Genomic DNA, 18,108 nt, shown 5'->3' on the forward strand with positions numbered 1-18,108 from the left:
GAATGTTGTAAACTCCAGGGTGTTTATTGAAATTGTTGTGGGCTTTAGATGAGAGTAACATATTCCATACTCTATGTCCTAATCAGTTTGAAGATTTGAATGTGCTAGCTTCTGCACTGGGGCAGTACCATCATGACCTGAAGGCTTTTTTTGTGTTTAAAAAAAGACCACAGATGGTATATGGTGCATTCTTTCTGGTATAGTAGCAGGTGAATTGCATTGGTTATTTGTGTAAGAGTTGGTGCAGTGAGGCCAGCTTTATCTTCAAATGTTGTAATGATAATGGTATCTGAATGAGAGAAGGGAGAGGTGGAAACAGGTGAGCAAAGTTGCATCTACTGGTCTTTGTAAGGGACCAGAATCAATGATTGCTATTTGAATAGGATGCAGGTTTCTTGCTGTGGGGCCCATTTGAAGTTATATTTGTACTTGTTGATGGTTGTTTTATATTTGTTGTATGCTTCCCTCTGTAGGCTGAGTATAAGCTGGAGTTAGTATTGCAAGATCTGATAAAGCCAAATGGTTGGAGGACCAGTGCAAAGACATTGAACAGTACTGTGGAGAACACAAAACTAGAGAGGTCTATAAACTTATAAGAAATGTCAATAGGAAGTGGCAAACAAGATCAGTAGCAGTCAAAGATGAAAATGGTAAAGTATTGATGGACAAGATACTGCAGCGAACTATATAAAAATCAACTAAATGATACTGCAACAGAAGTAAACAAAGAACTATAAAAGCAATCTCTCCACCAGCAGAGATCTTTGAAAATGACATCTTGGAAGAGGAGGTGAACAAGGCTATAAAACATCTCAAGAACAACAAGAGTCCTAGAAATGACAACATAATAGGCAAGATGCTAAAATATGGGGGAAAATCAGTTGTAAAAGAAATACATAAGCTATGTAAGGAAATATGGAGATCAGAGTATGCCCCCTAAGAGTACAAAAAATAAATCGGTCTTGGTTGTTCTTAAGAAAGGCTGTGCTTTAGAATGCACCAATTACACAACTATTATCTTGGCAAAGTGCTGATGAAATTACTAACAGAATGCCTGAAGGGGCATATGGAGGCATATCTTCTGGATGAGTAAGCCGGATTTCGACAAGATCGAAGTACAGTACAACAAATACAGGTAGTCGTCGACTTATGACCTATGCGCTTTACAACTGATCGCCTTACAACTGCTACTGCATCTCTCACCGCGTTTCAGTATGAACTACTGTAACAGATTTTTCTACTACACTCACACTCCCTATCCGTGTGGTCCCTGAAGCTTAATGGGAATGGTTGTGCGTGTGTAGCATCAGCCCACTGCCCAGTAACGTGTGTTTGGCCAATTCATGCATCTTGATCTCTGTTTGCATACATATTACGTTCACTATTTTTGGTTCAGTTATAATTTGTGTTACAATTAACATTTTTTTAAAACCCCTGAACATGTCAACCAAGAGGAAAGTGCCTTTGTCTACTTCTAGACCTGTCAAGAAAGCAAGAAAGGCCATTGATTTAGACACAAAATTGAAAGTGATCAAGCAGCATGAAGAAGGAAAGAAGGTGAATGTGATCGCACATGATTTTAAGTTATCTCATTCTACAGTGTCGACGATTTTGAAAGACAAAGAAAGGATTCGTGAAGTTGTTAAAGGTTCGGTACCCATGCGAGCAACAGTGATAACGAAACAACGTACAGGGCCCATCCATGAAATGGAAAAATTATTGTTTCTTTGGATGGAAGATCAGATACAGAAGCGAGCACCGTTAAGCCTTCTTACAGTGCAGTCGAAGGCTAGAAGTCTCTTTCAGATGCTGAAGGAACGCGCTGGAAAAGATTACACTCAGACATTTATAGCAAGTACAGGATGATTCAAAAGAAGATTCAACCTTCATAGGGTTCGAGTCACTGGAGAATCATCAAGTGCAGATGTGGAAGGAGCTCAAGAGTTTGTTAAAATCTGGATGAAATAATTACGAAAGGAGGGTATCAACCAGAGCAGCTTTTTCAATGTGACTGGATTGTTGCGGAAAAGGATGCCAGAACGCACTTACATTCACCAAGTAGCCAAAAGCATGCCTGGTTTTAAGGCACTTAAAGATAGGCTGACTTTGCTCCTTGACGGGAACATCGCAGGTTTTAAACTGAAGCCTTTTTTAATTTATCATTCTGAAAATCCCCGTGCATTCAAGAATGTAAACAAGCACACTCTGCCTGTATACTTCTGTTCAAACCGAAAAGCCTGGATGACCCAAACATTGTTTGAAAACTGGTTTCTAAATTGTTTTGTACCTCAAGTTCGTGAATATTGCTTCGAGAAAGAAATTCCTTTCAAAATTGTATTAATCTTAGATAATGCACCTGGCCATCCACCTCACCTAGACCACCTCCATCCAAATGTAAAAGTTTTTATAATACAACTCCACTCATTCAGCCTATGGACCAAGGGGCGATTGGCACATTTAAGGCACACTATCTTCGAACTACTTTCGCCCAAGCTATAGCCGCAACAGATGCCAACCCAGCACTATCTTTGCGAGAGTTTTGGAGACAGTACGATATTTATAAATGCATCAAAAATGTTGCAGCCATGTGGGAGGCTGTGACAAAGAAATGCATGAATGGAATCTGGAAAAACTGTGTCCAGCGTTTTGTTAATGATGAATTTGATAGTGAACATGAACTTGAAATGGTTACGGAAAATATTGTAACACTGCCAAATGGACTTTCTTTAGACATTGAAGTGGAAGATGTTGAGTAGCTGCAAGAGCAAAAATCTAAAGAGAACTTATGAATGAAGAACTTATCATTTTGGAAGAAGAAGAAGAACGAATGGCTGAAGAAGAGAAAAATGAAGATGAGGAAGAACCAGAAAGAAAATTGACCACTAGAGGTTATCTGAAGTTTTTTCTCTACTAAATTAAACGTCTTACACATTTTGAGGAAATGAATCCAAACATCGAATGATTTGCAGGGATTGAACGAATGGTACAAGATGCTTTTCGGCCATACAGTGAAATTTACAAGCATAAAAGGAAACAAACAATTCAGACAAAAATCAACATGTTTATGAGAAAAACAACTCCAACTACATCAAGTGGTGGCATTGATGACCTGCAGCCAAGGTGGTCAGTAAAATATTTCTTATCTATTTTCTACATATGTTTTGTTTGGTTCTTTAAGATAAAATATTTTTTAGGTTTTATGCAGTATTTGATATCTTTTTCATAATATTTTTTATTTTTGTAAATAGTAAACCAATTGTGTTGTACACACTGTCTGATTTACCTAAACTGGTCCGACTTACGTCCAGATCGCTTTATGACTGGTCGGTCGGAACCTAACATGGTTGTAAGTCGACGACTACCTGTACTCGCACTAAGACTAATAGCAGAGAAAGCTCGAAGAAAGAACAAAACCATATATTGCTGTTTCACGGACTTCCAAAAAGCATTTGATAATACTGACCAAAATATAACATGGGCTGTTTTGGAATCCTATGGTGTGGACAATAAATTGATCTGCCTGCTGAAAGATATAAACAGCCAAGCACAAGCAAAAATCAGAATAGCAGGTAAGACAGAAGATTGGTTTGCCACTAGTCAAGGCACAAGACAAGGGGACTCAATATCACCAATCATCTTCATTGCACATCTGTGAAGAACACTAGATAAGATTAAAGAAGAAGGTGGAGGCATTTCAATAAATGGCATGAGAATAAACTACCTCTGCTTTGCAGATGACGTCGTCATGATTGAAGAAGATGCAGCAAGGCTGGAACAGACATTGCAAACACTATACACAGAAGGAAAAAGATATGGACTAAATGTCAACGTTGAAAAAACTAAAACAATGATATTTGGACAACAGGAGTTACTGAACAGAGTTACGATAGACAGATTTCAACTGGAAAATGTGGAACACTTCACATATCTTGGATGCCACATGATATGATGCATGACTTGGACCCCAAAAAAGAGATAAAATAATAAAGAGAATCTGAAAGGATGATATTGGCATTTGAGAGGAAGTGCTATAGAAAGATCTTGAAAATAAGCTGGGTACAGAAAGTGAACAATGAGGAAATCTACAGACGAATACAACCGAAAGAAAACCTGATCCAGAAAATAATCAAAAGGAAACTACGTCTATTTGGCCATATATGTAGAATGGATGATGAGAGAAAATTAAAAAATGTTGCTGTTTGGAATGATTGAAGGAAAGAACAAAAGAGGAAGACCAAACAGAGAATGGGGTGATGACATCGTCAAATGGTGTGGAAACTCTATACACAAACTGAGTCATCTTGCACAAAATAGAATGCAATGGAAGAATCATATCAAGATGGCAGCAGACACCTACGATCATTGGACCCATGGTTGTTGTTGATGATGATAGTGTTGCAAGCTGTCTCTTTGCAATCTGGAATTCTTGTTGTAGTGTGCTACAACAAGAATTCCAGACACGAGAGAGAGAGAATTGCTGTGGTACACCTGTTGTGAGACCCTGACTTTGAAAATGGAGAATAGGAGGAAATTATTTTCCAGTGAGAATAATTCCAAGGAAATTATTCTCACTGGAGAATAATTGGAAATTCAGTGAGAATAATTCCAAGGAAATTATTCTCACTGAATGAGAATAATTGGAAAATAGAGAATGGGAGGAAATTCTCATTGGTCTTCATGCCACTGAGAATAATTTTTGTAAGTCACTGAGTATCAAATTAAGTGAATTAGTCAGTTTCATATGAAGTTTTCTGGCCCAAATGAATACCTGAGAATTTTTAAAATTATCAATAATAACTGTAGTTAGCATCAGGAACAATACCACTCTATATGTCTCAACTTTCCACCTGATTCAATACTGCTGCCAGTATTGATTTCCACACTTGGAAGTTTTAAGACAGCATTAAGAAAAACTTCTCTTCTATCCCTGCTAAATATATTCAGCTCACGCCATTGTGGTCAGGACATTTCCATCTAATAATAATCTGAGATTCAAATTAAATCTATTCATAAGTGCTTCAAAAATTGTTATATTATGCATTATTCACTCTGAACATTAACAGATCTTCCTATCCTCCTTGTGTCTTTATAATCAGTAGTTTCACACCACAGGTGGGCTTTTTTTGGGCATTGAGGAGACAGTAATCTCGATTGTTTAAGAAAATAATCAGAATTTGAATTTGGTTTAGCTGGCTTAGTTGGCCGAGTGGTAAGTGTATCCATTATCCAGCCAAGAGGCTGCGGATTCAAATCCTGCCGTGGGCATGGATGTTGTGATTTTCTGTGAAAATACTAGTGGTGGTGATGGTGGGCGGTAGATGGTGTTAGTGTAGTTTCGATTCGTTGTAGTTGGTGGATTGAGTGGTGGAGACAAAGAGCTGTAGAGTGAGTGCCCTCCCTTGATGAGTCTTTGGACTCCCTGAAGGTGTCACGTAATAATAATAATCATAAGTTAACAAAATATACATTTTAAAAACTTTGAGTATTTTTTATAGGTGCTAGCATGCTACCGTGCTCTTCACCGGGCAAGAAAGAAAGTTTTTAAGGGAGATTCTTTTGCATTGCAAGGTAAGGGGAAAAGAAAAGTATATTTTACAATTCATTTGGTATTGCTTTGTTTATCATGATTTTGGAGAAAGCTGATTTAAAAAAAAAAAAAAAAAAATTCAGAGCAAGGCAATTGCACATTTATCTAAACCTATTTTACAGAATCTGACTGAGGATGAAACATGTTTAGATAACTCACTTATAGTACAGTGTGTAAATTTGACTTTTTTGCAGTCGTTTCAACTATATATATTTTTTATACATTATACTCATGTTAGAAGTTTAATGGAGTGAAACAACACTAGGAAAGGATTAAAAATATTTAATTCTTCCAATATTTCATCTTTCACAGAGACATCATCAAGGAGTACAATGAGACTTGTAACACACGCAGAGGCAACACAACACTAAGTGAAATGTGGGTGAAGGTCGAGAGGTCTAACTAGGTGGGTAGTCTAATTTGAATAAACACAATTACATAAACCTTACCAGAATATGGGAAACACTAATATTTCGATATCCCAGTTTACATCCTAGGCCACTGATAGGTATCCATAGAGGGTATCCCTACCTAGTTAGGACTGTAGTCTTTCATCCATGTGTTTCACATAGTTTTGTGTGTGTGTGTGTGTAACAAGTCTCATATTGTACCCTGATGATATTTCTGTAAATGAGATAAATACTGGAAGAATTAAATATTATTTTTAATCCTTTCCTATTGCTGTTTCACTCCATTAAACTTCTAGCATGAGTTTCTCCCAGCACTTAAGCCTTAACACATTGTTTGTTTGTTTTTTATACTTTACATGTTTATAATGTAATTGATTATATATATATGTAGAGTCAACTCCAGATTATGATTTGACGAGATGTGGTAGTGCACCATGAAAAAATTTTCAGAATTGTAATCGAAAAAAATGAAAGCTGAAATGATTTTCTTTTTGCAATTCTTCTACCAGATTTTCTAAATAGCTGAATTCTCCATTTGATATTCAAGTTTTTCGCTATCTTCTTTATAATAAATGCAAGTTTAGAGAAATCATTTATAGCCTTATTCTTATTTTTCTTATTCAGTGATAGCTTGTTATTAAATGAGAGCACAGAAGTCGGACACAACTAGAATTTCTTAACATAGCGAAAAATATTTTCCTCCTACAAAACAAATTAAGTATTACTTTTAACATGTAATAATCTCCATAATTTCCATAAATAAGACCTTTTTCAAAGGCTCTGTCCTAGAAGGACAGAAAGAACCTTTATCAGAGCCTTTCATCTAAAAAGGCCCTGATCAAGTTTCTTCCTGTCCTAGAAGCTGGTATCATATGAATGTAGAAGAGTCCCCCCCCCCCCCCCCCCGAGAAACTAGTGTTTCGTCCAGGAAAAGAGGCAAACTGACCATAAGAACACACACACTAACTACTTAACAGTCATGATATAATGATATCATAACCATAGTTGCTTTGGGCCAAATAGCAACATATCAATTGCTCTCTTATCGATGTCATCAGTCTGATATCATTCTTTGATATATCCTTTTCAATGTTTTTGCAAAGTCGAACAGCATCATTGTTACCTTAACTGTGACTTTATTATAGATGGCATGTAAATTACAAAGGCAAGATCTACCTTTCAAAATGCATTGTTGTTCTCTTACCCCCTCAAAGAATCATATTACTTTCCACCAATTCCTGAATCTCCTTTTTTTATTCCCCTTGCCCTTAGCCAACTTTCCAATACCTTAACCATGTTATATTTCTATAATTTGCTAACTCTTTCTTGGAGCTTCCGTTATGTAACGGAACATTTTTGTCCTCTTCCCAGTTCATTGTTACTCTGCTAATCCTGAAACTTAAACAGTCTGTTTGGTGGCACTGTCAGTTTTCTTACACCTTATCATAACACATGATCTGTTATCCTGTCCATTTCTGTGCCATATTAACATTGAGATTTCATAATATTCTAAGCACTTCCAGGTCATCTGCCTATATTCACAGTTTGTTTAAATAACTTTCACATCTAATAAAAAATTATATAGACATTTATTCAAAAACTCCAGTATATTTCATATGACATTACTTGGACATCATCAAAGAGACAGACTGTTAACTATATTCAAAATATGAATCACAATAATGGGTCATAAATCATGCATATGCTCATGTCTTGGTCGCAGCTGAAGCATATGATGTTACACTATTCGAGTTCAAATGAAAAGTTGTATGGATAAAAAAAAAATAGTGTACAATAATTATAAATTTCTTATTATTATTATGTGACACCTCCAGGGAGTCCAAGGACTGATCATGGGAGGGCACTCTATTTCACTAAATGCATCTCACCCTCTCCACTACTACTTAATTTTCCTACTACGACACTACTACCATAAAAAAAAAAAAAAAAAACTTGTGAACAATTAATAGTGATCACTTTCCAAAACTTGGATATTGGCATACAAGTCTGATTGGTTGAGATTTGGATGATTTTGCAGTGTTTCAAGGACAAGACAATCAAAGTTGAACTTGCTGGAATGAAGAAGTTTTGCCTGGTTGCAAAGAACACTGTGCAATAGCATGAAAAGCAAGGCCAGACATTATTGGATTCCAAAAATGTAATATACTCTTGATGTTCTTTAGTTCTAATCAAGGCAGAATGGCCAGTCTGTCCAAAATAGCAAAAGATGACAGCATGGTATTTGATAGACATGGTAAGGAAAGAAATGGTGATGTCTCCTTTGTAGATGGTAGAAAGGAAGACTGTTTCCAAGCTGGTTTCAAGGAAATGTACAGATTGAATTTATGAAAAATCCTTGCTATTTGTTTCAAGGTTCCTTTAAGGTAGGATATCAAAATTCTTTTCACATTGGATTGTAGTCTGTAGAAGGATGATAATTATCATTAATTTTTTTGAATGGTAGTTTTGTTGTATCTATTACACATCAGATTCCTTTTTTAATTTTATTTAGTTCATTTAACAACAGGGAACTCAATGATCATATCCATTTTTTGATAATACTGAGCTGATTCTTTTCATGATCTGTTTTGCCTTCCTTCCCATGTTGGTGATCATTCTTGAATGTACTTCATATGCTCATGAGCTTAGCGATCACATTTCTTTTTAAATTCTTCCACAAATTTTTTGCAGTACCCTTTATGATGTTGCTTATACATGCTGCTTTATCCTTCTCACCCTGGATATGCAATTTGATGGTGCTTCCCTCAAAGATTCCTTGACCATTTCTCATTATATAATGAGAAATGGTCATCCTTCTATTGCAGTTTCTTATGTTCACTTACAGCTGTAGTCTGCCTCCTGAGTTTGTCATAATTGTGAGTTCTGCAGAACTGCATTTATTTCATCTTAACTGAAACATGCTTAGCCACCTCCCAAGTCTAGACCACAGAATCATTTTCCCAACCCAAGACAAAGTAGTTACTTCAGTTATGGACAGATCCTTAGATGTTATAACTAGATTGAGCACTCTCAATTCTTAGGTGCCCTTCAAACTCATCTTACTTGGCTATATGACATAATTAAATAAATTTAATGACTAGAAGCCAAGAGATACCAAAATAGAAAAATGCTATTTATTTAATCATATACAGTAAAACCCCATTTTTTACGTTCCCGCAATTTACGTTTTCCTGTCATTTACATCATTTTCCGTTGGTCCCGTCTCAAGGCATATTCTTACGATATATTGTTTTCCCGCCATTAACAACTTGATGTGAATTTTCGAAAGATTTCTGCGGAAATTTGCGCATTTCTGTTCCCAGATGCTGTTGCTTTCGGCTGTAGTTTCGTTTCCACCATCACGGCGACTTGCACGCTTGCAGCAGTAATGTAGTGATGAGTGATACCATGATTTTTCAAACACAGTACGAATTGATATTGCAGAATTTCTGCTACGTAATTTACCGTGTGAAAGCTGCTTTCAAGTTGCAGGTGATCCATGGATAACATGGATAATCCATGTTATCTGGAGAAAAAAGACAGAAAATGTATTTCGGTAGAAGAAAAGCTGCCAATTCTGTGACGTGTAAATTGACATGCCGGAACACGTGTGCGTGCATTTAGCAAAAGATCTTGGACTCTCTGTGTCCACTTTGAACACAATAGTAAAAAACAGGTCAAGCATTGAACTCAATGAAAAGCAATCTGGTGCTATGTCAAAAAAAAAAAAAAAAAAAAAAACGAAAAGCAAAAACAATGAACAATTAAAAAATTTTTAAAATAGATAAATGTAAGTAATTGTAAATTTATTTATTTTCAGTTATTAAATTTTGTAATCTAGTATGTACACTCACGTACTAGTAGGAAGTCATCGTTTAGCCTTTTTTAATGTTTTTTTACATTTCCTGCTATTTACACTTTTTTCCATCAGTCCCCTGAAAAGTGTAAAAAAGGGGTTTTACTGTATATATATTTATTAATAATATATACATAGAATAATATATACATGGGTTTGCAATATCCCACTGGACACCCACAAGTATTCTTAGACTTGACTACATTCAGCATTCTTTGATCATTCCTCTTTTTAAATTCTCTCTCATCAGGAGTGCATGCATCATCCCTATATAGTGCCAGTAGTTGTTCTCGAGTATGCTGTATATTCTGGGATACTGGGGATATTTGATGAAAGTTATCTGCTTCTGTATACAAGTAGCCTAGTTGTACAGATATGTCATCACATATAAACTTTTGTTTGCTCATGCTTGAGTAAAGTATAAATACAAGAATATAATTTCTTGCAAATATTATTTACTCTCTAATCAAGCATAAAACTTACTACAATGGTCAAATCAGTAGGATTTTAATAATGAAGATAATACACCATTTTACTACTTGTATATGGAAAATAAGAAGTCTGCATTGATTTAGTCCTCAGTATTCAGTAGATTTACACCCACTAATGAGACCTTAACGAAGTAATGAAGGTTGCAGCTGCTCTTCGAAATGATTTTCTCATCATGCAAAGCAATATACACATCCTACAGGAGTGCTGTACATTATAAGATGGCGAGGCAATTTGATGTGAAGTCATCAGCAGCTATTTACAATTAGCCAAGTTTAAAGGTACTTTATGTGCAAACTTTTGCTCACCCTTGGATAAAGGATTAAAACAAGATCATAATTTTTTGTCAGGTGTAATTTACTGTGATCTGAATATGTTTATGCTGCTGATATATTGAGGTGTTTTGAGAAAGGTAGCAAAAAGGATTTGGGGACAAAGTAGGCAAATAACAATTAACAAAATGTAAATATTATCATCATATATTATTAAATTAAAAATGCCAAGAAATTATATTCTTGTTTAACCCGGTGTTAGTAAGGTTGGATTTCACAGTCCCCAAACATATAGAAAGAAATAACTGTGACACTGCCACCGTACTAACGGCAGGTTAATCCTTTATCCAAGTATAAGCAACATGATTTGCAAATGAAGTATCTTCACGACTAGGCTACTTTTATATTTTATATATAGGTTTATGACTTCACATTAATTGTGTTAGTATCCCATAATGCAAAACATTTCGACCTTTGTTGAGTTGCTAGAGAAGTAGGCTCACCATTCTTTATTACATTAGAAATGTTCAGGTGAGCACTTCTTCTGTTGTAAACTGTTCAGCAGAAATCTGATTCTTTTTCCAGTCATCCTGGAATTGGAATTGTTAACTGTTTTAGGTGTAACTATTCTAACTTAAAAAAGTAACTGTTCTAGGCTAATGGTCTGCCATGCTTTCCCCCCCCCCCCTTAAGGACATGCATGATACTGGAATTGAATAGTTCAAAGAGATCATTTTTTAAAAATTATTTGCATTAGTCTTAAATTCTTCTTTACTACTTAAATTTCTGACCTGAAGAGCATCTCTTTATAAATACCTGAGTGTATATACAGAAAACTTTGTTTTAAACAAACACTTTTTAGGTTAATACATCTGAAATTAAGTCACTATCATGCATCATTTAAAAAATACTAGATAGACACTGCCAAAGCCAACCACTTATTGGCTTTGGTTTAGTGTTCTTGGCCTTTGGGCTGAATGTCTGCAGATGAGGATTTTCCATATTAGAAGCAGTTTGATATATTTGTTCAGGTTGGGACAGTTGGTGAGATCTGCAGCAGATTCAACAAAAAGCCTCTCAAATTTAAGTTTGCTTCAGTGGAGTAAGGTAATGTAACATAACAGGTATCCAGGACATAGTCTGCCAATCCTGAGTGGCCACAGTGGTGGAACTGGATGTAGTCCTGATAGTCCAATATATAACTTTTGGCTGTCTTGCTGTTTGGCTATAGTATGAATGGTTGCAGCTACAGAGTACCTGGTACATCCCCAGTAAATCCAGAGGTTGTAGTTGGTCTTCAGAGAACAGATAAGGAATGCTAGTTTTCTGTGTGGTTTGTAAGTGGTCACAATTTGGTGCTTTTTTTTAGATCTTGGCCACCTTTTTTGAAAGGCTGAATATAATGGATAGTGATTACAGCAAATCCATCAGTTCAAAGAGATCATTTTTTAAAATTATTTGTTTGCATTTATCCTAAATTCTTTCTTACTGAGAATCACTTGGAACCCTCTTTTTACTTGTAGACTATGAATGCTACAAAGTATCTGTCTGTTGAAGTTGATCAGATACACCCTTCACGGTGAGTGTCTTTCTAGATGCCACAAGTGTGTGTCCTTTAGGATAATGTGCTACACCACATTGCCAGTACTGTGATTGTAGATTGCAGAATCCACTGTTTGCTTTACTCTGAATGTTTGCTTGTCTATAGGAAGCAATCCTAATCAGTTGATGCAGCATAGTCACCTGCAGAATTCAGATGTATAGAGAGTCCATGCCATGCTGCATAGCTCTGGAAGCAAGGAGCAGGGGGGGGGGGGTTCTAGCTATTACGATGGCGGTCATTTCTAGCTATTTTGGATGGACTGTGTATTTAAATTATTCTGCTGGATTTGTTCACTACCTTTATTGACTATTGTTTTTTCAAGTTTAGTATCATTGAGTACCCTTTAACTAATTCCTAATATCTTTAATGTACAAATTAATGTTGATTACTTTCTCTGATTCCTTTTAGCACTTTGTTTATTGCATAAGAAGTCATTTTATTGTATTTTATGTGTATACTAGCACTCACATGCACATGCATGTATCTATATATTTTTTTTATATTAACCTACAAATGGGAGGTCACACAACTTACAGAACAGTGCTATGTGTGAGCAAATGATTAGGAATAAAGAAGGAATCGATTAATGTGTTTCTTTATGAGCTGGTAGGTGTATTTATTTGGGAAAGGCTGTTTTAAAGAACAAAGTTCAGTGAAATGCAACATGAGCATTTCTTTCATGGTGTGACGTTTGGAACTGGACTGTACATGGATGTTGACTGGCAGCTGCTTGTGCATTGGCACAATTAGAGATAAGACAAAGAAAGTTATGACTGTTTCACTGGAGTGGTGTCATTGAACATACTTAAAATAAAATAAATCCACAAGAGGAGAGAGTTTGTGAGAAAGGTGTCACCTGTTAAGCAGATTGCCTTCTTCTGGGTGGCATTGGGTGGGCATTCTTAGGTTTTTGGTGCTCAGCCCCACATGTGGAAATAGTATTGTAAGGTTGGGTGGATTTAAGAAAACATCTGTACAGATGTTTTCAAAAAGGACTGTTAAAAAAGGACTGCAATTTTTTTTTTTTTTAGGATAGGCAGATATGAACGTCATTCCAAGAAGAAAAAATTTGCCTTTACCTGAGATCGAAATATTATTAAAAGTAAGGGATGGTATTTTTGGTAAAATTTTTGGAAAGTTACTAGATTATCCTTACCACAACTTGAGAATGGTAAGATGATCTGTGTTTAGAACTTAGATTATCTAAGTGCTAGAAGATTGAATTATTTGGGCACTGCATTGTTAAATTATTATTATTATTATTACAGGCAACTCCAAGGAGTCGATTGACTCATCGAGGGAGGCCCTAACATCATGTCAAGAACAACTATTTGACATTGACACAGTATCTATCATACCTCGCCTTGAACTCATTCACAGTCATGGCACCCACAACAGACTCTGGCAGCTTATTCCACTCATTCACCACTCTCCAAGTAGAAAACCTAGCTCTAACACCCTTGCTAACCACACTCTTGCCCAGCTTGTCCTATTCTCAAAAATATCTTCTGAATTAATCTTATAGAAACCATTCAGTAATTTGAATGTCTCAATCATATCACCCCTTTTCTGCCTATCAACCAATTTCTGCAACCCACAAATCTTCAACCTGTTCTCATAAGGTTCATCCATAGACCTGCTATCATCTTGGTCACTCGTCTCTGGATCCTCTCCACCTCCTCCCCATCAAGAAGAAGAAACCCTGGCACCCATATCTAGGCACAGTAGTCTAGATGGGGTCTTATCAAGGCTCGATACAGAGGAACAATAACCTGTTTGTCTCTGCTTGTTAAAGTATTTTTCAGTAACCAAGTGATTCGATGAGCTGATTTAGCCACTTTTGTGATGTACTCCCTAAACTTCAACTCCTTATCCACCAACACTCCCAAATCCCTGGCCTCGTCAATCTGGGGGACGTTTCATCAATGTGATATACTGCTGCTAATCTTTTCACCCTAAAACCTTACACTTTGCCACATTAAATTGACATCCATTCTCCTTAGTCCAGTCCTCCAAACTATTCAAATCATCTTGCAAAATTTTGACATCCTGTGCACTCACTATTGCTCTACCCAACTTTGCATCATCAGCAAACAAACAAACACTTCCTCTCAGATCCTTTCCTATATCGTTAATGAACAAATTGAACAGTAGTGGTCCAAGAACAGAACCCTCCAGCACACCACTAGTCACAGGCCATCTTTTGGACTCTACTCCTGAATAAACCACTCTCTGATATCTCTCCATCAACCACCCTCCTATCCATCTCACCAACCCTATATCCATCGCTATATGCTGTAGTTTACTGATTAGAATTCCATGTGATATCCTGTCAAAGGCCTTAGCAAGGTCCAGTAGAAGCACTATAAACCTATTACTCTTATCCAGTTCAGCCATCACTGTGTTATAAAAACATGAGCAAGTTACTGAGGCATGATCTACCCTTCACAAAAACCATGCTGTCCCACATACCCCATAGTGGTTATGAATAAACCACTCTCTGATATCTCTCCATCAACCACCCTCCTATCCATCTCACCAATCCTATATCCATCGCCATATGCTGTAGTTTACTGATTAGAATTCCATGTGGTATCCTGTCAAAGGCCTTAGCAAGGTCCAGTAGAAGCACTGTAAACCTATTACCCTTATCCAGTTCAGTTGTCGCTGTGTTATAAAAACGTGAGCAAGTTATTGAAGCATGATCTACCCTTCACAAAACCATGCTGTCCCCCATACAGTATCCCATTTTCATTTATCAAATCCTGTATTTTCCTCTTGACTATTTTCTCCAAGACGTTGACAACGATTCCTGATATGCTGATCGGTCGGTAATTTACAACAGCAGTCTTGGAACCTCCTTTATGCAGTGGAACTATTTTTTCCTCTTTCCACCCCCCTCGGGACTAACCCAGACCCGAGACTGAAATTAAACAAAATGGTCAAGGGCACTGACAATTCTTTAGCACTTCACATACAACACGAGCTTGTATACCATCCAATCCCACAGATGTATTGACATTGAGGTTTTGTAATAGACTATCCACATCCATTTCATTCATCACAATTCCCGTATAAGCTATTGGTTCATTCATTCCTGCAATGTCACCACCTGGATGATATACTCTTGCAAAGTACTCGCTCAGTAATTCCACTATATCAACTGATTCGGTTACCTCCCTACCATCGGCATTCTTTAAAATCATTCTGCCATATATATTTTTTCTTTTACTTGCAACATATCGAAAAAACTGTTTGGGATTCTCTTTAGCCTGCATGGCTAATGTTCTTTCATAATCCGCTTTTGCTTTTCTTACCACACGCGTTACCCTTCTGGCCTGTACTTTATGTGCCTGCCGGTCACCTTTCTTCTTAAATTCCCTCCACAGTTGTTTCTTTTTTTGTAGCTCAAGCTTAATGGTGTTATTCATCCATTTACCCCCTACTTGATTTATTATTCTAACTCTAGGTATACAGTCAGCCATTGCTTCATGCAAACACTTCTTAACTGCCTCCCATGCATAGCCCTTGCAGTTGTACATGCCATGGCACTGAACCAATCAAACTCCTAAGCTTGTCATACTTATTAGCCTGATAATTCCACATGTACCCTGTCTTAATTGTAAATTCCACACCTTTAGCCACCTCCCAAGTGAAGACCCTATGATCACTCTCACCGATTGTGGCAACGTGATCATATTCGTTACAGCCAAATTCTCAGATGCAGTTACTAGGTCAAGCACTCTCTGACCCCTAGAATTTTCCATTACATGCTGTTGCAGATAGTTATCCCTTAATAACCGCATAAAATGCAATTCCTTTCTCCCATGTCCCAAATTTTCTCCCAAACGAAGAAGATGAATGAAGTATACTGTTATTAGCAAAATTATGCATAGGATTTGAAGTTAACAAAAGAAAGTCATTAATGTACATAAGGAAGTATATGGGTGAAAGCACAGAGCCCTGTGAATACTCTGACATTGACAGAGAATTTTATAAGAGGAAGCTATTCACTGTGACACATAAGTGAATTTCCTCTAGCAGTTCCAGTCATAAAGAGCACAACTAAGAACTTGATAAGAAGACCTTTTTTGTTAGGCTCATTGAAATGCTATAGATATATCAAGGGCAACTACATAAATTAAATGCTTATGTATATTTAGGTATATTTTGCACTAGAAGTGTGTTGAATACTATGGCTACTCCTTCTTTTCCTTGATTGTCATTGCCTGAATATAACATTTTGTGTTTATTGCTCAGAAAGATCTCATCAGATTTTGTCTTTTTTGTTTCAGTCATCCCTATTATGTCGATCTGGTACTTATCCAATTCCTCAGCCAGCTTCATTCAGGCTTCTTATGTTGATAGTACTGATCTTGAACTCTGGTGATGTTGAGTTGGGGTGGGTTTTAAGATTTGTTCCAGTAGCTGACTTTTCCTTGGTTCCTTGGCAAAAACAACAACCTTGTTTAACCAGGCAATGTCCCAGCCGGCATGAAATTCTGTCATGTTGTACCATCATTTTTTATTTTGGTTTAAGCCAATAAGAATACAATTTGGTCGGCTGAATCCCAAATTGCCAGCCCATCCTCATTTATTCAGTATCCAGGTAGATACCTAACAGGATGCACCACGAGAAGGTGAGGATTGGACATTGGGTCAAAAGCCCTGGTCGGTTCTCTGCATTCCTTGAAAGGCGAAATGGAGGTCTCCTCTTAGTTATACAGGTTTGCCCCTTATGCAGCTGATTTGGGTGATTTTTAGCCTCTCTAGATTCTTTGACTCCCTGGAAATCTCATATCATAATAATAATCATTTGTACCACTATCACAATCATGTCATCCACTCTTTCACCTTGCTTAATTGCCATAGTCACACTATTATTTCTCCAGGCAAGTACCCCTCTAGTATTTTATTTTGGAGTTTGTGGATGTGTGGATTGAGTTTGATGGAAGAGCTGCGTAAGGCAGATGATTTGAGTGGATTCGGAACTAGTGATCTTGAGAAAATATTGTTGGTGAGAGTTTGGAAGTGGCAGAGTCAGGTAAACTAGAATGTTTGGAGAATGGGAGGGGGGGAAATGCAGTTAAGTGTGGATCTGAGCATCCAGGAGGTGAGTAAGTGGGAGAATGATCACATGCTGTTAAATGTTGCTTTGCAGGCTCTTAGGTGTAATGGAAGTTGTAAGAGAGTTTGTGGGATGGGGGGGGGTTGCCATTCATCCATACAAATTCCAAAAATATTCAGAATAAGGGAAAGAAGTTTTTGGCAATGATTAGCCCAGCTTGGCCAAAAGGCATTTGTGATACTTTTTGTTGACTGAGGAATGATAAAGAGATAGAGATAAAATGCTAGGGATACAGTATTTTCAGAGAATACAGAAGGAACAGAATGGGAGGGGGGGGTTTGCTAATGGTAGCAGAAGAATTGACGCCATGAGAGTAGAAATACATTAGGAGAGGGATGCAGAGGACAGTTCATTGGAGGCTGTCTGGTCTGTGATAAGGCCAACAGGATGAAATATACTTGTTTGCTGCTATATGCCAGGTGGTATAAAGGAGAATGTCAATGGAATGCATTTGCAAATTAGCACAATAAGTGCAGTTCAAGTAATTATTATTACCCAGACAACTCCATGGAACTCATAGATTCATCGAGGGAGGACCTAATGCCAAGCACTATCCAGTATTTGTATGCAATATCTGCAATACTTTGCTCTGAACTCATTCAAACCTTTCTCTTTGAATTCTCATCACTTTTTTTTTTTTTTGTAGTTCCTGCTTAATAATTCTATTTATCCATTTAACTTCCACGTGATTAATCTTCCTGACTCTAGGTATGCAGTCTGCTATTACTTCCTTTGCCACCTCTCATACCCTATCAGCATTCAA

General features: G+C 37.0%; 1 protein-coding gene across 2 annotated transcripts in view; it reads left to right on the top strand.

The window, feature by feature from the left end:
• LOC150093657 (complex III assembly factor LYRM7) overlaps positions 1–18,108 on the top strand; it is a 93,184-nt gene that overhangs the window by 22,792 nt on the left and 52,284 nt on the right. For both annotated transcript variants that reach the window (XM_090412632.1, XM_090412631.1), the window contains exon 2: positions 5,496–5,568. In XM_090412632.1, the coding sequence (XP_090268758.1) occupies positions 5,496–5,568 (73 nt within the window). The remainder of the gene's footprint in view (positions 1–5,495; positions 5,569–18,108) is intronic.

This window comes from Typopeltis vanoorti, chromosome 23, assembly GCF_054136105.1.
Source record: "Typopeltis vanoorti isolate ZY-2024b chromosome 23, IOZ_Tvanoo_1.0, whole genome shotgun sequence".
In the NCBI taxonomy this organism is placed as follows: domain Eukaryota; kingdom Metazoa; phylum Arthropoda; class Arachnida; order Uropygi; family Thelyphonidae; genus Typopeltis; species Typopeltis vanoorti.